General features: G+C 39.4%; 1 protein-coding gene across 1 annotated transcript in view; it reads right to left on the bottom strand.

The window, feature by feature from the left end:
- Positions 1–24900, bottom strand: part of UTP20 (UTP20 small subunit processome component) — a 92162-nt gene that overhangs the window by 15970 nt on the left and 51292 nt on the right. The window contains exons 30-45 of the mRNA XM_024579020.4: positions 20891–21108; positions 20237–20381; positions 19092–19179; positions 17093–17236; positions 16924–16974; positions 16675–16827; positions 15057–15212; positions 14383–14523; positions 13795–13932; positions 10732–10871; positions 10396–10478; positions 7629–7918; positions 6108–6247; positions 5706–5862; positions 2461–2559; positions 1058–1225 (exon numbers count right to left, since the gene is read on the bottom strand). Coding sequence (XP_024434788.2) covers positions 1058–1225; positions 2461–2559; positions 5706–5862; positions 6108–6247; positions 7629–7918; positions 10396–10478; positions 10732–10871; positions 13795–13932; positions 14383–14523; positions 15057–15212; positions 16675–16827; positions 16924–16974; positions 17093–17236; positions 19092–19179; positions 20237–20381; positions 20891–21108 — 2311 coding nt within the window. The remainder of the gene's footprint in view (positions 1–1057; positions 1226–2460; positions 2560–5705; positions 5863–6107; positions 6248–7628; positions 7919–10395; positions 10479–10731; positions 10872–13794; positions 13933–14382; positions 14524–15056; positions 15213–16674; positions 16828–16923; positions 16975–17092; positions 17237–19091; positions 19180–20236; positions 20382–20890; positions 21109–24900) is intronic.

Below are 24900 nucleotides of genomic sequence, written 5' to 3'. Positions count from 1 at the left end.
ATTAAAAAGAAACACATTCTTAATAAAATTTCAAACAGATATAACATATAAAGTCAAATTTACCCATAATCTCAACCCCAGAGAAAACCCCAACCATGGCGTGGGTGCCTGAGTTCCCTGTACTTCTCTCTGCTCTTTGCCAGTGAGGCCCAAGGGTATGCAGCTGGAGACACGATGTGACATTTGTAAGATGCCGACCCTCCAAGCGCACTAAAAGCTATCCCCTTGCATGGGACCTGGGAGTGATAACCATCTTTGTGTTGGAGGGATTTAGTAACACACATGAAAAATACCTGTGCTCTGGTCCCTCTCCTTCATCCTCAAAACATATCTAACATTCTTAGAGCAGGCTAAATGTACTCTAGGAACAACTATGGAGTTAATCGAGTACCGAAACATTCAAAATTAGAGTTAATTCATGCCACTAGATAGTGCTTTTTGCTCTAGTTCTAGTACATAAAACGGTGACAAAGAGAATTAATAATGTTTATTGAAAGTTCATCCATGCAGTAGGCACAGAGAACGCTATGAAGGCAGGTGAATTACAGCCCCTGCCCAGTAAGAGGCAGGAAGAGCAGAAAAACGTTAGCTTCGGATCAGAAAGGTCTGGAACTAAATCTTGACTTTTCTCCTTAACCACGTTCCTTACGACCTTCGTGAGCCTGAGCTGCTCTGTCTCTGAGTTGGAAGTGCCACCGACCCCACAGGGTGGCCGTGCATATCAGAGCAGATAATGCAGCACGTTGTTTAGAACGTGATACACATCCAGAAAATGACAGCTTTCTTCCTCAGGGCATTCTGGGAGCAGCAGTCTGACTCCAAAGGCTACGCTCTTAGCTACTGACTGGACCAGCTGTACTGTTCACTTCTCTTTCCTTCTGCATCTCAGGGTTCACACCAGGGACTCTGGTTCTTGGATTAGAATGCTCAACTCAGGGCTGCCAGCTAGTGGCCATCAGGCACTGGTGTCCTTAGACCAGGGAAATGGCAATCAAGTGCAGTGTCAAGGTCTGCGAGGCTCTTCTCGAGATCCCCGGTGCTGCATCCAAGTCCTCACCTCTTTTAGTGGAAGGATAAGTTTTGTAACCTGATCTTTTCCGACAAACTTGCCCAGGATCTCATACGAATCGTAACTCTTGCTTCTCCGTGCCTCCATGACTTTGGAGAGGATCTGCTTTACCTCCTTCTCTTCGGCAATGGCACCAAACAGCTCGTGATTAAAAATCTTTAAAAGAAAAGAGCCAAATGGCAGTTATGCACATTCAGCAAGACACACCGACATCAGCAGTCTCTGAAAATAGCAATGGCAGGTCCAAATCAAGGAAAGCAAGTTGGACTGGACTGAAATTAGATGGTAGGAATTTCCACTAGATTTCACTTATTTCAATGTAGTTTAGGCACCAGTTACTAAAAAACAAATACAGAAACACCTAAAGATTTACATCAATGGGAAACAAAAGAAGAACATGGTAAGTTTTCAACGTCATCAATAGGTTCTGCAACCGTAAGTGAAGCGACATGTAACAATACCAGATTTGCCATATGCCAACTGATATAAACATCTCATCAGTGTTATAAAAAAGTGACATGATTCAAGGAACTTCTGTACTACAGAGATTTATACATAGAACTGTGTAATATATAATCTTAGATATTACCAAATAGTTTAATTTCTTTTTTTTAAGAATTCTCATGACATTTCCAACCTAGTTATCAAAATTAATACATTTAATTCAAAATGTTAGTGTCTGCAGTTTTAAATAAATAAATAAAACGTGTGGCAAATTTAGTTTCTTCCTAATCTTACCCTCCTCCAAATTATCAAATTATTCTATTTTAAAAGTAGTTAATAATTTTTCAATATTATAAATAAAGCTCTGGCTGTGGCTGGTGTGGCTCAGTGAATTGAGCGATGGCCTGTGAACCAAAGGGTCGCTGGTTCAATTCCCAGTCTAGGGCACATGCCTGGGTTGCGGGCCAGGTCCCCAGTAGGGGGCACACAACAGGTAACCACACACTGATGTTTCTCTCCCTCTGTTTCTCCTTCCCTACCCCTCTCTCTAAAAATAAATAAGTAAAATCCTTAAAAAATAAATAAATAAAGCTCTGGTAAACATACTTTTTATAAAACCACAACCACATCTCTTGATTATTGTTTTAAAACAGATTTTTGGAAGTGGTTGAAACTGTTGTCCATTTCCAAAGCTCTTGATACACACTGCCAATTTCTTCCTAGAAAGGTCATACCAACTCATGACCTCCCAGCTCACTTCACTGGAGCTGGGTGCTCAGCTCACTTCGCCAGAGTCTTAGCTTTTTGAACGTGCTCATTTGAATCATGAGACAGTACATTATATTCATTTTCACAGGCTATTACACTCTTGCTTTATTTTGTGAACTGAGTTTTTGGTGTCTTCTGCCCACTTAAAAAACATTAGAAATCCTTTGTCTAAATCTTACCTCAATCATTATATCTAAAGAAGAGTCCAAATCTCCGACCTGCAGCTTGTTTGTGAGGCCGTGGAGCAACATGTGAACAGTGAAAGTTAGCACATGGACCTAAAATGAATGCATTAAACACGTATGAATGGTTAAGAACACCACACTAGAAAAAAAGTGAGAGCTAAAATCGACTGCAAGAGGAACGCTCAGAGTATATATCTGTCATTACTGCAGGGAGAAGCTTTGACAAATGACACATTCCACCTAAAATCTTTCAACCAAGTGGTCACTTTGTACGAAGACGCTCAGACACACATGACCATGCTTAGGATGATGGCAACTCAACAAGTCCAGGGATTTATAAAAGCACAAGAGCCTTGAACTTTGTAAATCAACCCCCAAACTAAGGTGTGTGCCAATGCTGAATGCAATCAAAGCTGGTACACAGTGTTATGAAGGACACAAATACATTTTTGCCCTCAAGAGTAACCACAACTAACATTCCTAAGAGCTTGCCATAGGCTAGGCACATATTAATACCTCACATGTACTGAATCATTAATGCTCACCCATTCTATGAATGATGTAGGTGCTATGTTATCAGCATTTTTTAGAAGAGAAAGCTGAAGCACAGAGAGGTCAAGTAACTTGCCCAAGGTTACAGGGGTAGGAAGTGGTAGAGGCAGGATTTGAAAGCAGATGGGCCGGCACCAGAGCCCCAGCTCCGCATCCCTCTGCTGTGCGGCCTCTCAAGCTTTCTGATTCGTTCTACTGCTTCTCAAGCTGTGCGACTATCCAGGTAAACATGAGACAATGACCACAGGCCAAGGACACACATGTGGTTGTATGGACAGAGACTGGATTTTAGAGGCATAATTTCATATACATCTACTTGTGAACTTTCAGTAATTTTATGTATGTGAAATTTTTGTTGAGGGCTTTATGTAATTTAAAAAAAATCCTTTTGGGAGGATGAGGAATGGCAACCAAAGAGTATAATTTCGGTAGTGTTTGCATGATTAACACTGAAATCCAAACCAGCTGTCCTCTATGTCATTCTTTTTTATTCAGTTTATTGGGATGACATTGGTTAATAAAATTATGTTCCAAGTGTTCAATTTTATAATACACCATCTGTATGTTGCACTGTTGACCCATTTACCCTTTACTACCTCTCTATTTTAGTTATTTTAATAAATGATGGGATGGACTTGAAAACCAGGTGGTTAAAGAGCTACCATTTAAATGTCACCGGTGCTCCATTAAATTTTGAACAAATCCCCAAGACAGAGCTGTACTTCATTTATCTTTGTATGTGTAGTCCCCAACCCATCAGAGTCAGAGTTGAAAACACTGGTGATCAGGATGCTCAGAGAACTCACTAAGTACAGCAAAACGTAAGGGAAGAAATGAAGGTTAGTTACACTAAGTAAAATAAAGAAAAATCTACAGGGAACCAACAGTGAAGGGGAGGAAACCAGGATTCGAATCATCTATTTGGAACAAGGAATAAATACACATTCAACCACAACAGCAAGAAGAAAAAAGATAATCTTAAAAGCAGCAAGAGAAAAGCAGAGAGTCACCTACAAAGGAGTTCCCGTAAGACTATGAGCTGATTTGTCAAAAGAACCTTTGTAGGCAAGAAGGGACTGGCAAGAAGTATTCAAAGTGATGAAAAGCAAGGACCTACAATCTAGATTATTCCATGCAGCAAAGCTATTATTTAGAATGGAAGGGCACAAAAAGTGCTTCCCAGACAAGGTAAAGTTAAAGGAGAACATCATCACCCAGCCATTATTACATAAAACATTAAAGGGACTTATTTAAGAAAAAGAAGATCAAAACTATGAATAGTAAAATGGCAACAAATTCACAACTATCAACAACTGAATCTAAAAAAACAAACTAAGCAAACAACCGGAACAGGAACAGAATCATAGGTATGGAGATCATTTGGAGGGTTATCAGCTGGGAGGGGGAAGAGGGAGAATGGGGGGAAGGTACAGGGATTAAGAAGCATAACTGGTAGGTACAAAACAGACAGGGGGAGGTTAAGAATAGTATAGGAAATGGAGAAGCCAAAGAACCTTTATGCATGACCCATGGGCATGAACTGGGCAGGGTGGGGGTGGGGGGCAGATTGCTGGAGGGAAGGAGGTTACTGGGCGTGAGAGGGTAAAGGAGGAAAATTGGAATAACTCTAATTGTATAATCAATAAAATATATACATATTTTAAAAAGCTTGGAAATTTAGAAATGCAGGAAGAACAGTAGAAATGATAAATATCTGGACAAAAAAATAGACCATTCCTCTCAAATTCTTTAAAATATGTTTGATGACTAAAGGCAGAACTCTTATACTACCTGATAACGTTTTCAATATATGTCAATGTCATACATAAACAACTATAAAACAAAAAGAGAAGAGTGAAGGGACCTATATGGTATTTACATTCTACTTGAAGAGGTAAAATAGCGATTCTCAGTAGATCATTAAAGGTAAGTGTGTATATGGTAATCCCTAGAGCAGCCACTAAAAAACTATACAAAGGGAGATGGTCAAAATGAATACTATTTTTAGTGTGTTAGACTTATAAAGTGTAAACCGGCAACCTTACCTATGAGCAAATGAGGACATGGGAGGGAAAGCTAAGTACCAAGAGTTTGGGCTGGACTTGAAAAGAACAAGCGGCAGAGTTTCTCTGACTTGAGATCACGCAGGAATCTTATGAAAATGCAGCTTGTGGAGGTCGGGTACACTGCCCTAAACCCTGCATTTCTAACAGGCTTCCAGTAGCTGTTGATGGCGCTTGCCCAGCGCCCACACCGGGAGAAGTGAGGAGCTAGCAAGCCATGTAACTACTCAGAGAGCTTTGTACGCCACCTGGAGATATTGTTTTTATGACTTATGTCATATTTTTCAACTCTTAAAGAGAGTGTATGTTCTTTACTGTTCACATTTGTGTCGATACACTCAATATGCATCCAGCAAGAATCTTTTTAAGAACTCAGAGAATGCAGAACTTGCTATGGTGATTTAAGAGAAAATAACAGGTTATGTAACCTAGACCTACAATATTTACAAAAATCAAATACAGGAGCTTTTTAACATACTGATTAGAAACTTCTGACTCTGCTTGATGCTGTCTCAGCGCATCAGCCGTACTGAAGACTGACCCAAAGCCCCGTGACTTAGTGCTCAAACTGCACGTGTGGAAACTCCAACCGAACTTGAAAGTACAGCATGTGATGCAGGTCACCTGGTAGCCGCGGACAAGGGTCGTCTGTAATTCTTTTAAAATATATTGTAGGTAGTGCACACCCAAATCTTCTATTATTTTTGCAAGAGTGCTGCGTGCGATGTCTCTGACTTCCTGTGCTCTGTTCTTGAGGAGGGCACACACTTTCAGCAAAACACTAGAAAATGAGAAATTGAAAAGTGACTAATAAAAAGAAGCAAATAAAAATATTAACACTCTTTTCTCTCTTAATTGCCCATAATTCCAAATTCCCAATCAGGATTCTTAACCACAGCAAATTATGACAGTACTTCTCTTCTTCCTGATAAAAGAGACTAAAAAGTCAGGAAGAAAGAAACAATTGATTGATGAAGAAACAAAGAATTGATTTCATGACACTTTTCCAACTGCAACACAACATACCTTGGTAGATTAGTTTCCATAACTTCTCGTGGAAGGGAATGCATTAGTTTAACCATGGCAAAAGCTAAAGGAACTCGAACCACTTCCTCATCATTCACAACCTTGGATTTTATGAGCTTGTGTTCTTCCTCCCTTTTAGTCTGTAAGAAAAAATTAGATTGAAGTAAAATTGAAATAAATGGATCAGGGACCTACCAACACCGCAACCTTTCATTTGAAAGATAAGCTCTTTTGATACAGCTTATATCCATTTTTAAGTATAGTGCCTTAAAAAACAGACCTGCAGATTGTTATGCTAAGTGAAATAAACCAATCAGAGAAAGACAAATAACATATGATCTCACTTATATGTGGAATCTAATGAACACAATAAACTCATGAACAAAACAGGAACAGAGGCATGGACACATGGAACAGCTGTCAGAGGGGTGGGGGGTGGAGGAGGGGACTGGATGAAAGAAGGTGAAGGGATCAGCCAGAGAACATGGATGCATAACCCACAGACACAGACACCAGTGTGGTGATGGCCAGAGGGAAGGGGGGGCAGGGGCTGCGGGGAGGTGGGCAAAGGGGGAGAAAACGGGGACATTTGTAACACTGCCAATATTCAAAATAGAGTAAAAAAAAAACCCTAAATTAAGGAATTTAAGAATAAGCCTCTAAAAATTGTAAAAATAATAAGAATACAAATGTTTTTCCAGAGGAGCAACCAGAAAAATAAAAAAGCCAAGTTTTTACTAATGTGGGTTACAATTGCTGTGAAACATACAAAACTCATATAAAATTTGTATCATTTAGGACTTTCAAGTATTTGAGTGACATTGTTGGTACATAAGAAATACAGTGTCTCAATAGATTATGTACTAAAATATAAAATGACCAAGTCAGTATTTTACACCAGGGGCTGGCAAAAGTTTTTCTCAGAGGGCCAGACAGTAAATATTTTTTATTTGGTGTCTGTTGGAACTATTCGACTCTGCTGTGGTAATGCAAAAGCAGAATTAGACCATATGTAAATAAACAAGCGTAAGTGTGTTCCAATAAAACTCCATTCACAAAAACAGGCTGCAGGCCAGATTCAGGGCCAGGGCCACAGTCAACCCAAGTTTTACACTCAGTAGGAAGGGCTCTGGCTTCATGAGGATCCACGGCTAAATGCTCCCTGTCAGCCGGGGGAAGGTAATTTTGAACGGTAGAGAAGTGGCCAAGAAGTAAAAAAGGGAAACGGACTCTAATTTAATAGCCTGTTTTATTTAGAAATGGGAGTCATCTCGCCATCTACTTCAGAGATAGGGAAGCATGCATCTACCACATGAAAATGCTCATGAAGAAGGAGCACTACTGCCTAGGTGCAGCAGATGAACTGAAGATGACAACATGAGAAAGGAGGTGAATCGTGAAATGTTGAGATGAAAGAAAAATCCAAAAGCTGAAGTCAATGAATAGTACGGAACGAAGGCTGACGGGGCCCTGCAAACACCCCAATTCAGAGACCTCCTGGGTCCCAGACACAGTGATTACCGTCGATGCCAGGCACTTGTGTAGCCTGGGTAGGATATCCCCAGTGACGGTTCCTTGGATGTTTTTAATGGTTCTCTCCAATTCTTCCTTACTCTGCGGAAGGCAAGAGGAGGACTTGGTGGTACACTCGGTTTCTTTCGCTGATGTTCCTTCACAGTTGACTGGATCGGGGTTCCCTGCTGCTTCGTTGTTGCCTGACACACTCTCACATCTATTTTCCATCTCTTCCTCATCCAAATGCTCTAACTCCATGGCTTCAGGCTCTGGAAACTCAATTCCTTCTGCTGTGTCTACATGTAGCGAACAACAAAAGTCACCTTGAGTCACACAAGGAAACAACACAGTTGTGTTAAGTAGTCTTTTCTACCAACGTCCAACAAAAAACATCTCGTCAACGACAGCAAGCTAAGTGCCCAGGAAACCACAGTCAATGAGAGGGTTGTGGTTGTTCTGTCTGTTTTGTTTTGCGTTCTCAGAGTTTAGAGTCTAGCGAAGAAGGGAGACAAGCATACCGACAATTATAAAAGAGTGTGAACTTTGGGAACACACTGGGAGGTTAGTAATGGAGGAGGATCTTAAGCAAAAGACAAGCTTCCAAAGTACTGTGGTTGGCGGTTTCTAACAGTAAAAACCTCCATTCACAAGCATGAAAACCATAACGGCAGCCATCAGTTCTCAAGCAGAAATGCTCCTTACTATGGCGTCTGTTTAGTTAATAAAGTTCCGCAGCACAGTATTGCGTGTGGCGTCCAGCCTTGGCTCTGCTAACCAGCCATGTGACCACAGTCAACCTAACCCTCGGGGTGCTGGAGTGTTCACCAGGAAAATGCAGACAGCATCTACCCTGTAAGGCTACATGTAAGGCTCATGTGAGGATTACATGAGATAAAGTCTAAAATGCACCTAGAATACAGGGTCCGGCAGAAGTAACGGCTGCTTGAGTGTGATTGATTGGTAGAGTAATAATAGGGGTGCAGTAATTTATAGTATTAATTTGGACATTTCACCTAACATGTCATATGGTGTGCTTGAGTGTGACATTGTTATGTTACAGAATTACACATTTATGATTTTATAGTAAAAAAAAAAGGGGCGTTATTTGTGCCGGACCCTGTATGTTTCTGACACTTCACTGACTTTCCAAAAATGGAAGCTCTTAGCCTCTGTTTTGCCCACTGGCTATGTAGCTTTGGGAAAGTTACTTTACATTTCTGAACCTTAATTTCTCCTGTCAAATATACTGGGTAACCAGTAACTAAGGTTCTTATGAGAACAAATGATATAATGTCTATAAAATCCCAGCTCATAGTAGGTGCTCAAAAAAATGCTTTAAACTTCATCATATCTAAGAAGAAAAGAGAGAGTTAAGCATATCAAGTATTTTAAATTTTTAAATTTCTATTTAGGCAAAATTGCAAAATGCAGATTCAACTGGCTAGAGGTAAACTGTGAAAGAGCTGTAGTACATCGTTTAAAACACACGTGGACCCTCACATCAAGTCATCTTCTCTATTCATTACTGTGGTTCTAGAATGGTTTCGCCGTGAATCAAAGAATTAGAAAATTTAGAGTTAGAATGTTGGAGAAATGCAAACTGAGGGCCAGAATATTTCAACCTTTGTACCCCAAACAATTAGGATACATACTTTGGCCTGCTTGAGTACCCATTCTTTCCCTTACTTTTCTGTGCCGGCCAGACTGCTAGTCTGAGGTTCGACATGAGCAGTAGTGGCAGGTCCTTGCCTCATTCCGGCTTTAGAGCCAAGACTTTTACACCTTTACTACCAACTCCGATGTTGCATTAGGTTTTTAAAAGGCATCCTTTAATCGGTTAAAGAAATGTTATTTATTCCTTGCTTGATAAGTGCTTTTATAACACACAGATATTGAATTTAATCAAAAGTTTCCCTTGTGTCTATTTAGATGGTCAATATTTTCGTATGCTAATGAGTTAAATTCCATTAACCAGTTAGTCCAGCTTCCTGAGTTAGCGGGGTGTCCTCTCTTTCAATCTCCTGAAAGAGCTGGCATGAAGGCTGAACCATCCATTTCTTGAACGTTTGTAGAAGCTGCCTGTAGAACAGTCTGAGGCTGGCATTTGCATCAGGAGAAGGTTTTTAACAACGGATTTCATTTCTTTAGTGGTTAGAGATCCATCCGGATTTTCTACTTCTTCTGAAGTCAGGTTTTATATTTTACTTTTCTTAGAGTTTGTACATTTCAGTGAAGTACTCAAATTTGTAAGTACAAAGATCATAATATTATTTTACCTTCTCATTTAATTGTTACCTTTTAAAGTTCCTAATATTATTATGCCTTCCATTTTCAGTGACCAATCTCATCAGAAGTTGGTCCATTTATAATCTTGTAAAAGACTTATTTTTAGTTTGAGGATCCTTTCTTATTGTATGTACTTCATATTTCATTAATTCTTACTCTAACTTTTAATTCTTTTCTTGTACTTTCTTTGCATTCATTGCTAAATAATCTTTTTAAACATGAATGAAATACTACTGGATTTCTATGTAAATAATGTATAGCTCAGATTTTTTTGCCTATATAATTTAGACTGGTCTTCTCTATTGTTAAATAAGTTTTTACAAGTATACTCAAAATATTCATTTCAACTTCTACCTGACTCATTCACTGATCATTGCCACAGGAGCAAAAAAAGAGGAGTAAGTTGAATTTTGCCATCTTACTTCATTATCATAAATTATCCAAACACAGAATGAAAATGTAGTTTAAGAAAGTTTTAAAAACTTACTTTCTTCATTCTGAATTTTTCTCATTTGTTCTTCAAGAGTTTTGTGGTCAAAGTGGAATGCTTCCAACACTATTACTAGCAAGCTGTTAAGAAAAGGTACACAGAAATACTTAGTTGTTTAATAATATCATATGATGATTAAAAGGAGAGGTAATTTAAAGATATATAAACATCAAAATTATTTTTACCAGTTTATGGTATTTTTGACTTCAACAAACATGAGCATAACCTCATAATAAAATGTAAAAGTAAATTAGATTACAGAAAGATTATTTCAGAAAATAATAAAAAATTTACATTTTAAAAATATAACAAACATAAGAAGCTTGACTGTACCTGACACCCAACTTTTGATTGATCTGCCCTGTCTGTAAGACATGAATGAAATGTTTCAAGTAATATAAATACGCTGACCAAGGGAGATGTCTGCAAACAGCTCCAATAATCTCTGTGGCGGCGATGGTAATATTTTCATGCTGTAAAACAAATCAAGAGCATCAGCATAAAGAAAGCTGCAAATAAAGTACAGAGCTAACTTGGTACATTAAAAGGCTTAGCTAAAAGGTGAATGGCAATTGTAGAAAAGAATGCTCAAACTATACTTCATCTCCACTCTTACAAAAAAATGCTGTCCATTAAAGAAATGCCACCAACCTTTCATTAAAAGATACCAACATATTTTGAGCTTTCTCAGGCCTCCCTGATAAGTTCAAGCCCAGATTGTGAAAGAAGTTAATCCAATGTGTAAAACTTGACAAATGCCCAAGTTAACTATATTCTGCACTGCTCCACATTCAAAAATACACTCCTCGAAGACCTCTCTTTCCTACCACGTTGGAGAGCAGTAACTGGCTCTGCCCTCACACCGTAAACTAGAAAAGCAGACAAAAACATATGAAACGACGGTTTTCAGACTTTAGGTATCACACAGCGCAGGACAGTGCTCCCTGGCAGGAGGGTTAGCAAATGAAGAGCACCTTGCAGTCACCCCAGCCACTGTGTGCAGAGAACTGTCAGGTCGTGGCCAGGAAGGGAAACCCAGAAAGGCCCCGTCCTGTGTGAAGGAGGCAGAGTTGAGGAAATAGCTGTCAGAGTCCACAGGCCTGAGTACCGGAGAGGAGAGAGCTACACAGAGAGGAAAGCTGCACAGGTGTAGAAAGCAGCAGAAAAATAATCCCTAACGAGAAGAAAAATACCAACCAACAGAAACAGGCCCAGGGACAACAGGGTATCGATAGACTTAGAAGGTGAAGGCAGTAAAACAATTGACATAATTGTATTCCGTATGATCAAGAATGGAGAAAAAGACATGAGCATATTGAGAAGAAACATGTATTAAAAAGGCCCAAATTGAACTTCTGGAAATGGAAAAAACAATTTGAGAGGGATAATATGCAGATGGAATTAAAACAGATAAGATAGTGTAGAAGAAAAGATTAGTATACTTGAAGACACAGCAATAGAAAATAAAACAAAATGAAAACTTTAACAAAATGTTTAAGAAAAGAGCTTATATGAGTTATGGACAACTTGGAAGAATGGACTAATATACATTGGGTCTCCCAAGGCAAGAAGGGAACCCCAAAATATCTTTGAAAAAACAATGACCCAAACTTTCGAAGTTTGATGAATGGTACAAATCCATAAATCCAAGAAGCTAAATGAACTTCAAGCACAAGAAACATGAAGGAAACTACAGTAAGATACATCGTAATCAAATGGCATAAAACGGGTGATAAAGAGAAAAAATTTAAAGGCAGCCAGGAAAAACAAAAAATACACTATACTCAGAAAAACAGAGACAAGAGTAACTTCTCGTGGAAAATTACATAACCCAGAAGACAGCAGAGCACTATCTTCGCAGTACTGAGAGGAAAACCCTGAAACATTACCTCCCAAAAGCAAAGGTGAGAAAAGACAAACGCTGAAAGAATCCATCACCAGTAGGAATGTACCACAAAAAAATTACAGGAAGTCTTCCTGTCAGAAGTAAAATGATACAGGATGACTCTCTGGATCTAAATATGTAAGTGAATAATAAAGATCTTTTCCTTATTTTAAAAGATCTCTTTGAAAGATAATTGTTTAAAGCAAAAGTAACAATGCATGTATTGTGTGAGTGGTTTAAATCTAATGCAGGGGTAAAACCTATACAATGATAACCAATAAACTGGCGGAGAGGAAACCAAAGCTTTAAAGAATAGCCAACTGATCCGATACAAGGCAGAAGAAAAGGAAAAGGAATTGGGACAAGGGAAAAAGAACCAACAAGATCACCGACTTAAACCCGATCATAGTAATCATCAGGTTGAATGCGCATGGTCTAAAGCTAATGAAAAGGCAGAGACTGTCAGACTGGATAAAAAAGCTACCCTACCAGAAAACTACTTTAAATGTAAAGTCACGAACGGGTTAAAAATAAAAGATTACTAAAAGATATACCATGCGAAAGCTGGCCAAACCTAAATATGATTTCTTTTTCTATCTACCCCCCTTTCCTATTTTATTGCCATCACACTCTGAGTTGGTTGTGCTTACTGATTCTTTAAACTGGAATTTAAGGGAGTATTCTTTTATTTAGTTAGGTAATTTTTTTTTAACATTTCCTAATACCCTAAAACAAGAGAGCAAATATATCCTTGTACTAGACCACGTAATTAATAAAGTATAAATTTAAGTCACAAGACCTGATATTACCTCAACTAGATTTGAATTTCTGGGTACTATCTTTCCGTAAGCTACGCAATCAACAAACATTTACCAAGCCCTTCCCATGTGCCAGGCACGACTCTATTCTAAGCGCCATGTGGCATAATGGTGAAGACAGTCCTAAGTTCAAATGCTGGGTCTGACTGCATGTCTCAGAGAAAGTTACATAACCCCACCCTCATTTTACTCTCTGCTGAGACAGTGATAACGGTCTCCACCAAACGGGGTTGAGTTGCGGTGAGGAAGAAGTAATATTACGTAGTCAAGCACTTACAGCAGTGCCTGTAACTGGTACAGGGCTACAGAAAAGGTAGCTATTGTTTTATTCCGTTTCTTAGGAGCCATTTGGGAAGACAACTATGCTGCTGATCAGTGGAGTTTAAGCCCTACGATACAAAATTAAAAAGTACGCTGCCTTGGTAATGTGATCATTTCTAACAGGGCAAATATTCTGTGGTTGGCCTTCTGTGAGCTAATAATAGCAAAAATAAAAATGTAACCACCACTTATAGAGCATTGACTATGTGCCATGCACAATCCGAAGGGCTTCAGAACTGTTCCAAGCCTCTAACTGAGGTAACATCATCAACTGGGATGCCACGAATTCGGATTCCATTCCGCCACCTGCACTTTGGAAAGTGTGGCACGGCACGGGACGAGGGTTACCGGTTTCTGGATCTAATGCCCTACCTTGAGCATTTTCTCATCAAAAACTGGAGTCATGGCATAAGGCATGATGTAATTCTGAAGAGATTTAGAAGACAGCATGATTTTGCCTTCCATTAGTTGCTTTGCCAGTTTCTTCAGGGCTCTTGCTCTTCTGTGGATCTATGAGTTAGATGAAATATGAATCAGTTCCTGCATAATCTCACCTACCACCGGCTCCATTTCAGTATCATGTTCCTTTTGCATGAAAAGATTAAGGAGTGAAATACAGTCTATGTGTTACATGAACCAACACCACCTGTGCCTTGACTTGCTTCTAGAGACATAATCCACAGCACTGGTTTAACAACGGACCCCGAAACATTTAAACTTCTTTACAAATGGCGCAGAAAGGTAACACTATTATTGCACTTTGCGATACCACCAAGTAAATCAGACTCCAGGAAGTGATCATCTCCTACGCAAAGTTGGCTGATAGCACGAAGACCAAGGAATGAGATGCTCACAACTTTTTGACAAATTAAAACATGTCTTTTTAAATGAGACAGAACTGTTTGCAATGCTTATTTGATAGGCGGGGGCAGAGAGGGGGGAAGCAGCAACGTCTTCTACCTGAATGTGCTTCATATTCTCAAAGAAGTCCATTTCCGGATCACGGTGGTCAGTGAGCTGTACCAAGTCTTTAAATTCAGGCTGATTTGGAAAGGTTTGAATTAAACAAGACAGCAGTGTGGTATAATCCTGTTGAACACTCTGCAAATACCAATTTGAGAGAAAAAGCTTATTTTAAAAGGAATTTGCTTCCTAGATAATACAAAGAAACACGGCCATTAAATTTTTTTAAAGAGTAAAACATTCCCACTGTATAAACAAACCACATAAAATCATAAAGTGATTACTCTTTCCATTCCCACCCCCAAATATGTGGTAAATATTTTTACACAATCAAGTATTTTGATGAAATATACAAAGGCTGACTGTTTTTCTAAACGGAAAAAGTAGGGAAAAACAAACCCATAACAAAAAACCACTGATAGTAAGAAGTACCGTATTTTTTGGACTATAAGATGCACCAGACCGTAAGACACACCTAGGTTTTAGAGGAGGAAAATAGGGAAAAAACCCGCTCCACCACCGCACCCCCTCCCCAGTGAGCCAGGTGAGCTACATTTGGACTGTAAGATGCACCCCCATTTTCCTCCCAAATTTGGGGGGGTGCGAAGTGTACCTTATAGTCCGAAAAATACCGTACATAAAAATAAAGTAACAATTGCAAAGCCCAATACCTCTGTCCGGCTCTTCAATCCTTTCCTCAGCTTCTCCAGGAGCGAGCGATGAATGATTTCTCTATAATCTTTCTCTGTGACATTCAAGGCAGCCAGCTTTTTGATGATACTCATCAAGCACATGCTGGCATTGTCACTTAAAGACATGTCTCCTAACTGGAAATTAGAAAAACACCCAAATTATTCTGTGTAACTATGTACAATAAGGAGTATTTTCACAATGAAAAAGTTCACAAAATTTTGCCACTGCTCTGTATAAAAATCCTACTAAGGACTTCATACCTAAGGAAGAACCAAACGTAGGGTTGTGAGGAATATACTGAATGACTCTGAAGTACCATGCTTACTGAGAAGTGCCACCCAGTTTCAGAAAATACTGTGACACAGACTTTTTCATAACTTTACTTCTAAAAGCAAATAGTAAAAGGTTTGGTAAGCCGTTTTTAATATTCAGTATGAGATAATCATTGCAAATGACAGAGTTGGCTGGTTATAATTCTGGTTAGTTGCACCTGAGTTCCTGGTTTGAGAATGTAGGCAGTAAGTACAGGGAAAGTATTTCTAAGTCTGCCACACAGGCAGCAATTTAGAATTCCTTGAGTTGGAGAAAACAAAAAAAGAACCCCCCCTCCAAAAAAAAAAAAAGAAAAAAAAGAACACACACAAATAAACAGAGAATTCCTTGTGTTCAACTTGACATGTATATAGAGAATGAGACCCAAATGGTGAGATTACTTTTTAATATATCAGACAATCCTTAAATCAAATGAATAACTATAAAATACCACAAGGAGATTATTGATGCCATTACATGATTAACTATTAATTAAGGACTTCATTTCCCCCAGTTTGGGGTCTCAATTCAGTTCAGCAACATGGTACTTAATATAGTCTCGCCTCCTTTTATTTCTACTTTATCAATATGAGAGACAAAACTGTCAAATACTTAGCTATGTAACTTTGAAAAATTGAGATATAACTGACATACCCTAAAATTTGCCCTTTTAAAGTGTACAATTCAGTGATTTTTAGTATATTCAGAAGATGGTGCAACCATCACCACCATCTAAACTCAGAACATTTTTTTTATCCTCACCAGAGGACATTTTTTTCATTGCTTTTTAGAAAGACAGGAAGGTGGAGAGAGAAACATCACAGTGAGAGAGAAGCATCAGTTTGGTTGCCTCCCGTATGCACCTGGATCAGGGACTGAACCTGCACCCTTTCAGTCACTGGACGACAGTCCGGCCACTGAGCCACACCAGCAGGAATAACTTCAGAACATTCTCGTTATCCCCAAAAGAGACCCTGTACCAGTAAGCAGACACTCCCCAGCCCTCCTCCCCCTGGAGCCACTAGTACCCCTAGTTTAATTTCTGCCTCTATGGATTCCTCCATTCTAATACTCAGCTTTCTGACTTCCACATATATTATTTTATTCAAAATCTTAGTCTTTCAAATCATACAAATAACAATCAGGAATATTCTGCAACTAAAATATATTTTACATTAAAAAACCCTTGTCCTCCTCAAAACACAAATTAAGAAATTAGATCTTAGTTTGTTGTATTATCAAAACAATAAAAAAAACCCTCAAGGTTTAGCTATAAACACCTACTTCCAGATTATAGAAACAATTGTGCATCACTGGAACGAGGTAGTTAACATCCACGGTCTGCATCTCTTTGAGGTGAGAGGTGATGGTCTGGAACGCTGAGAAGCGAACATCAAAGTTGATGTCATCAAGATGTCTTTGATCAAAGGCATTGAGCTACGAGAAATGCCATTGAAACCATATTATAAATCTTAAGTAAACAAAATTGATAGCATTATTGAAAGCGAAGTGAAGTAAGATTTTCTTTCTTACCTTGACAACATCGGTGATATATTTTAACCCACTCTCAAAATCAGAAAGAGTCTAAAAGGAATGAAAACAGTGTATTAGTGAATAAAACCTTAACTTTTCTGCCCACCTCCTGTCAATTCCCTGCTCCCACTCACAGACGTGATCCAGGGTAAAAATGAGTATTACAGACCTGGAAAATTGTGCAAAGCAACTGTCTTGACAGCTTGTTCTTAATAACCGAGAAGAGTTTTGCTAGAGGCTTGAGGAAGCTTGCAGGCTCCAAACAATGTTTTAACAGGTTTTGTATTGTTACCAGAATATCAACCTCTGTATCCTTAAGAAGCAATATTAAGAAAAGTTATATTTCAGTAATTTATAAAACTGGTCAACTTGGCTTTAATACATTACAGCACAGAAAACAAATAATTATGTGCACAGCAAAGGAGATAATCAACAAAATAAAAAGACAACACACAGAAAGGGAGAACATATTTGCCTATATATCTAACAAGGGGCTAATACCCAAAATTTATAAAGTACTTACAGAACTAAACACCAAAAAAACAAATAACCCAATTAAAACATGTGCACAGGACCTGAACAGACACTTCTCCAAAAAGGACATACAGATGGCCAATAGACATGTGAAAAGATGCTCAACGTCACCAGTCATCAGAGAAATGCAAATTAAAACCACAATGAGCTACCATCTCACACCTGTCAGAATGGCTATCATCAATAAATCAACAAACAACAAGTGCTGGTGAGGATGTGGAGAAAGGGGAACCCTTCTGCACTGTTGGTGGAACGCAGACTAGTGCAGCCACTGTGGAAAGCAATATGGAGATACCTCAAAAAATTAAAAATGGATCTATCTTTTGATCCAGCAATTCCACTTCTGGGAATGTATCTGAAGGAACCCAAAACAGTAATTCAAGAGAACATAAGCACCCCTGTGTTCACTGTGGCGTTATTTACAACTGCCAAGATATGGAAGCAGCCCAAGTGTCCATCAATAAATGAGTGGATAAAACAACGATAGGATATTTACACAATGGAATACTATTTGGTGGTAAAAAAGAAAAAAATTTTACCCTCTACGACAGTATGGATGGACCTGAAGAATATTATGCTAATTGAAATAAGCCAGTAAGAGGAAGACAAAACACCATATAATTTCATTCATATGTGGAATCTAATGAACAAACTGAACTAACAAGCAAAAACAGACAGACTCATAGATGGAGAACAGATGACAGCTAGTGGGGGGAGGTGAGGGGTGGAGGGACTGAGCAAAAGGGAAAAGGACTCATGGACATGAACAACAGGGTGGTGACTGCTGGGGGAGGGGGTTTAAGTGGACTAAATGGTATTGGAAAAAATACAATAAAGATTAAATTAAAAAACAATTATGAATAAGAAGTAAAACTAGTTATTGGAAAAGTTATTCCATAGCCTTTTAAGAGTTCTTAGCATTTTAACATAAAACCTGCAATAATGTCCACTAACAATTTCTTTCTTTAATTCTAACAGAAAATATGCATGGTTTTGAAACAAACTTTCTTCTACTGTAAAGCGAAAAAACAGCCAAGAAAAACAAGCTTGCTGAAGAAAAATACACACCTCAGATTGTCTCCAGATCTATGCCTTCGAAACTGAATTACCATGCCATAAGGGATGTTCCGCGTGACTACTAAGGCCTTACGAGTGAGTGTGGGCCACAGGAAGACCTTTTTAATCAAGTCTGAACTAGGGTTTGAAAATTGTGTCAGAAGCTCTTAGCTGTATCTAAATATTAAAAATAGTCTGACTTTTCATTCAGCTTTCCCCCTGTGATCCACATTTAAGATTACACAATGCACTTCTTGGGTTCCAGATTTGTTACTCTTCAAAGTCAGACAGGACAAAAAAATCCTGAAATGGACGAGAAGCTGAACAGAGGAAAAAAACGGGCTAACACTGTGACTGTGGTGGTAGATGGTGACGTCTCCACGTTCCTGCCTGCCCGCATTCCCGGTTCTGTCCCGATTTTTCTCTTCTATTTTCAATTTTATATTTCTACTTAAAGTCTTTCCACAAATACTTTAAGACAAATACATCACAGAACCTAACCAATAAAATTACTGTTCACAAATAAACCTAATGAAGTGCCACTTCAAAGACAAAGTCCATGTCCAATGCATTTATACCTGAGGGACATTGCCACGGTGGAGGAAAGGAAGCAGGAGTGTAATGAGCAGAGAACTCTGTTCTTTGTCTTTCATTAATTTGCTGATCCTAGAGAAGGAAAAAAAATGGTAGGTAAGAAAAGCACACAAATTAAGAGTATTTCTCTAAAGAGTCACTTTTTGTAGAGGAACAGCAGGGAGGAAAAAAGAAAGGCCCGGGGACTTCTGAGTGTGTGTGCGTGTGTATTAGAAGTCTCACTCATTCAGTGAGCGTGCTCCTTCTCTCCAGCTTCAGGCTCGGGCTACCGTTCTATTTCTTTTGAATAGAAATAAATATCTATTCATCTGATTGTGTAGGTGGGTTAGGGGAAAGGCCAGAGTTGTGATCTGGCAATTAGTCATTTCTTATCTCAAGGAAACAACATTTTTAAGTGCCAGGATTTGTTTAAGACCACATAAAGCAGTTCAGTGTAACTCCCACCACAGCTCTACAAGGACGGATACATGAGCTCCATTTTTCCCAGAGAAAGCCGAGACTCAGAGAGGCTGATGTCACCGGCGAGGCAGCAGCAGAGCAGGTCTTTCTAACACTGGTCTTTCTGGGGCCTAATCTGTCATCATCTTTCCACTACCATGGCCCGTGATAAAACTTAATGAGTGTGTTTAGTGTGGTTCCCGCTCTGCAGGATTTTGAAATACATTAGTGTAAATAAAATATTTAAAGAAGTTTCTGGAAGATTCTAACACATCATTTTGTTGTTGCTGAGAATAACAAAAAAATAAAATAAACTTTCAACAACTAAGGTGCAATCATATTTTTGTACTCAGGTCTACCAACCTTGCACTTTATAGAATCATAATTATATACTATTAGGTCTATTGCCAAAGAGAATCTTAAAAAACCCTTGTGAGAGCTACTTGAAAGGAAACAAACTGTTTTTTCATGTAACTCAACATTTTAACTGAACAAAACACACAAAGGCAAATCAAGCAAATCTATTAGTCTACTTTAGAATTTTGCAGTCCATTCTCTTTTTTCAGTTAAACAAAGGCAGATACTATAAAAGATTTCTAATTAATACTCCAGCAGAGAAACAGAACTCTACATTAACTTAAAATAAAACCGTGGATGGTAATGTTACCTTTTCAGGACATGTGTCACTTACTTGGAAAGAATGCCGAGTTCCTTACTGACTTGTGTCCTGTTCTTCTTCTTTTTCACTTTCTCTGCACTTATGGTGGTTCTGCTGAGATATTGGAGAATTGCAGGCACATGAGGCAGAATTAATCGTCCTCCTACTGTGATACATTCTGAAATAAACAGCGACAAATGTTTTGGTTCTAATTAACTATTCTCTTAAAGGATAATTGTACAATATCTTCATAATGACAGACAAGGAAAGCACTCAATTACCATGAAAATTTAACAAACTTCAACTCTAAAGATCAAATAACTTTCTTCTTAGCCAAAGTAGCTGTATCACCAGCTACATGACAAATTTATACAGAGCCCTTAAACAGCCCCGAGGTGTCTGTTTAAACCAGTCTGGTAGTGGTGAAAGACCTGCAGGATGGTACGGCAGGAAGAATTCAGACTTGGCCGCGGAACTCCTGTGATGATTGCCTGGAGCCTAAGTAACCTGACTTTCTACCACTGCAAAAAAAACAACTCAGTTTGTATAAATTGGTATAAATTGTTAGAGAAATGAAACGTTTAATAGCATAAGTTACTAAGAGTCAAATTCTACTGACTTTTTCCTGCCTGAGGGAAAACGCTACCTCAAGGTCTAGGAATCGTCTGCCATGTGCGGCACACATACCATCCGCGCTCTCTGGGAACACACACCCCGTCGCGGGCAGGCTCGAGACTGTGTCCGTGGGCTCAAAGTCTGGGAGGGACAGCAGGTCATCGGCTATGTCCATCACAATACTGGCTGTGGCTTCAGAGAGATTCTTTGCCGAGAGAATCGCAAAAACGTTGAGCAGGACATCATATTCTGGGTGCCCGGGTTTCTGTTTAGCCAGAAAAGGGAAGTACCTGCAAGAAAAAATACTGCAATAGTCATCTTATTTCTCAGAATTTATTTCTAAAAACATCTTCCACATGAATTTTCATATTGGTTTTAACAAACAGATGTGTTTGTGGGCATTCATAAAATACTCAAAAGGGAAATTACTGTAAAATCTAAAATTTGAGGGATAATAATTTTAGGCACCTTACAAACATATATACTTAGGCACTTTATGTATTTTTCTCATCTAATCCTCATCAGATCTCTGAGGTAGTATCATTACCTCTACATTCCAGGTGAAGAAAAAGACTTGGCCAAAGGCACTGAGCTAGTAAGAGCTAGTAGAGCTGAGATTTGAACCATAAATCTCCAAGTCAAAGCCCTTTCTAAAACAAAAGTATTGACAACAGGCTGTTTTCTCCATTGTAAGCCTTCTAGAATGCGAAAGTTTGTACACTCACATGAATGCAATGCACTACAATGTGGGAATTAGGGGTACAGACCAAAACAAACTGTGTCAGGATATAAATGCTGTGTCAGGATATGCACTGTTCAGAGATCTGCCGGGGGAGGTGAATGAGTCCATCCCCAAAACTGAAAGACTCACAAAGGATGAGAGCACCCTGGCCCACAGACTGGGCAGAGGGCACAAAGGCGTTCCAGCCAAGGGCAAATCAGCAGTTTAGAGTTAGAGACGCAACCCTACTCGTAGGAAGGTCAACCTGAAAAATTCATCATTACTGGAAAAAGAGCTCAGGAACTTTAACACACTAATAGAAAAGTTCTAAGAGATATTCTTCACACATTTTTGTCCAATAGATACTGGAACAGTAAGGACAGGCACCAAGGAAGACACTTTACATATTATTTCCATTTTACAGGTGGCAAAACGGAGGCTCAGAAGGGCCAACTTTGCCAAAGAACACACAGTGGTGCCAGGTCTTGAACCTAGGTTTGTGTGGCTTCAGAGACTACTCTTAACCGTTACAGTACGTCTACGTTTAGGCTGTCTTAAAATTTTTTCAAGCAGAAAAGGTGACAGAGGCTTTCTTTTTTCTTTAAAGTTTTATTTTATTTTTTAGTATATTTTATTGATCTTGCTATTACAGTTGTCCCATTTTTTCTCCCCTTTATTCCCCTCTTCTACCAGCATTCCCCCCACTTTAGTTCATGTCCATGGGTTGTACACATAAGTTCTTTGGCTTCTCTATTTCCTATACTATTCTTGCCCTCCCCGTCTATTTTGTGCCTACCATTTGTGCTTCTTATTCCCTGTACCTTTCCCCCCTCTCTCCCCTTACCCCTTCCCACTGGTAACTCTCCATGTGACCCCCATTTCTGTGATTCTGTTCCTATTCTAGGTGTTTGCTTAGTTTGTTTTTATATTTTTATTTCAGTTGTTGATAGTTGTGAGTTTGTTGTCATTTTACTGTTCATAGTTTTTGATCATCTTTTTTTTCTTAGATAAGCCCCTTTAAAACTTCATATTATAAGAGCTTGGTGATGATGAACTCCTTTAACTTGACCTTATCTGGGAAGCACTTTATCTGCCCTTCCATTCTAAATGATAGCTTTGCTGGATAGAGTATTCTTGCATGTAGGTCCTTGCCTTTCATCACTTGGAATACTTCTTTCCAGTCCCTTCTTGCCTGTAGGGTTTCTTTTGAGAAATCAGCTGACAGTCTTATGGGAACTCCTTTGTAGGTAACTGTCTCCTTTTCTCTTGATGCTTTTAAGATTCTCTCCTTCTCTTTAATCTTCAGTAATGTAATTATGATGTGCCTTGGTGTGTTCCTCCTTGGGTCCAGCTTCTTTGGGACTCTCTGAGCTTCCTGGATTTCTATTTCCTTTGCCAGATTGGGGAAGTTCTCCATGATTTATTCAAATAAGTTTTCAATTTCTTGCTCTTCCTCTTCTCCTTCTGGCACCCTTATGATTTGGATGTTGAAATGTTTAAAGTTGTCCTGGGGGTTCCTAAGCCTCTCCTCATTTTTTTGAATTCTTGTTTCTTCATTCTATTCCTGTTGAATGTTTATTTCTTCCTTCTGCTCCAAATCATTGAGTCCTAGTTTCCTTCTCTTTACTGTTGGTGCCCTATATACCGTGCTTTATTTCACTTTTCATAGCTTTCACTTATTTCTCCATTTTGCGACCATACTCAACCAATTCTGTGAGCATCCTGATTACCCGTGTTTTGAACTCTGCATCTGATAGGTTGGCTATCTCTTCATCACTTGGTTCTATTTTTGGAGTTTTGATATTTTCTTTCATTTGGGCCATATTTTTTTTGTCTCAACACCTGTTATATTGTAAGGAGGGGAACCTTAGGTGTTCACCAGAATAGGGCAACCCACGTCACTGTGTTGTGATGCTGTACGTGGGGGAGGGGTCCAAGAGGGAACAATGCCACTTGCTCAGCCCTCGGCCAGCTTCCAGTCACTTCCTCCAATACCCACAAGCAATTGGGTCATTCTGGCACTGATTCCCTGGTGGGTGGGTTTGTGTACATTCTAGGACCCTGTGGGTCTCTCCAGAGAACTCTCCTGTGAGTCTGGGAGTTTCTCCTGCTGCTGCAACTGCCACAGGTTTTTACTGCCAGAGGTTTTGAGGCTTTATTTCCCTGAGCTGGAACCCTGGGTTGTGTGGTCTGTCTCACTCCCCAGTTGTTCCTCCTGGTTTAACCGCATGCAAAGGTGAGGCTACCCAGTCCACCAGCCGCTGCCTTGCCTGCCCCAGTCCATCAGTTGCTGCCTCACCCAACTGGTCCTCTTCCTGTGTGGCCTCTCTGCCTGTCTCTGCCCCCTCCTACCAGTCTGAATGAATGTTTCTTCTTTAACTCCTTGGTTGTCAGACTTCCATACAGTTCGATTTTCTGGCAGTTTTGGTTTGTTTGTTTTTAAATTTGTTGTTGTCCTTTTTCTGGTTGTGCAAGGGGGCAAAGTGCATCTACCTATGCCTCCATCCTGGCCGGAAGAGAGAACAGCTTTCAACTACAAGGTCCTACACAAGGGCCCACCAAATCTAGTGCAACCTCTAAGCGCATTTCTTGAACACTATAACTGATGCTTCACCTGGGCATGCTCCATGCTTAAGTGTACAGCTCAATCAGAAACTTTTATCACTTACTCAACATGCAATGAATATTGACTAACCATTGATTAAGAGGGGTAACACTCTGTGGAAGAAGATTACAGTAGTGAACACAAAACGGTCTCTGCCCTCAAGGAGCTGTAGGCAGGCAAGCTATGAGACAGAAGAGTGCAAGGCAGTGTGCATCACAGGGTCTTCTGGGAGAGGTAAGGGCTCCGAGGAGGAAATGACTGAGCCATACAGGGGATACCGGGGCCAGAACCAGTGGAGCTATTAAGAGAGTGGCCAGGGCCCTAGCTGTGTGGCTCAGTTGGTTTGGGTATCATCCTGCAAACTGAAAGGTCACTGGTTCAATTCCTGGTCAGGGCACATGCCTGGGCTGCAGGTTCAGTCCAAGGTTGGGGCACATGTGGAAGGTAATTGATTGATGTTCTCCCCTCACATTCACGTTTCTCTCCCTGTCTTTCTCCCTCCCTTCCCCTATCTCTAAAATCAAAAATAAAGTAAAATTTAAAAAAAGAGAGAGAAAGAGTGTGGCCAGGGACAATTCTGTTTATGGCTTAATAATTTGTGGCATCTCTTTTTACCTTCAGGAATGTTTTAGTCTGGACGAGTGATGTGGATCTATACTTTGAGAAGGACCCGACCAACATAAAGCTATCATGAGTCACTATCGTAAAAGTCCTTTGTGCCTTATTTGCATAAAAATTACACAAATATAAAACATT

Source organism: Desmodus rotundus, chromosome 3 (assembly GCF_022682495.2).
Source record: "Desmodus rotundus isolate HL8 chromosome 3, HLdesRot8A.1, whole genome shotgun sequence".
In the NCBI taxonomy this organism is placed as follows: domain Eukaryota; kingdom Metazoa; phylum Chordata; class Mammalia; order Chiroptera; family Phyllostomidae; genus Desmodus; species Desmodus rotundus.
The sequence above is the reverse complement of the archived record's forward strand: the minus strand, read 5'-3'. Positions and strand labels throughout refer to the sequence as shown.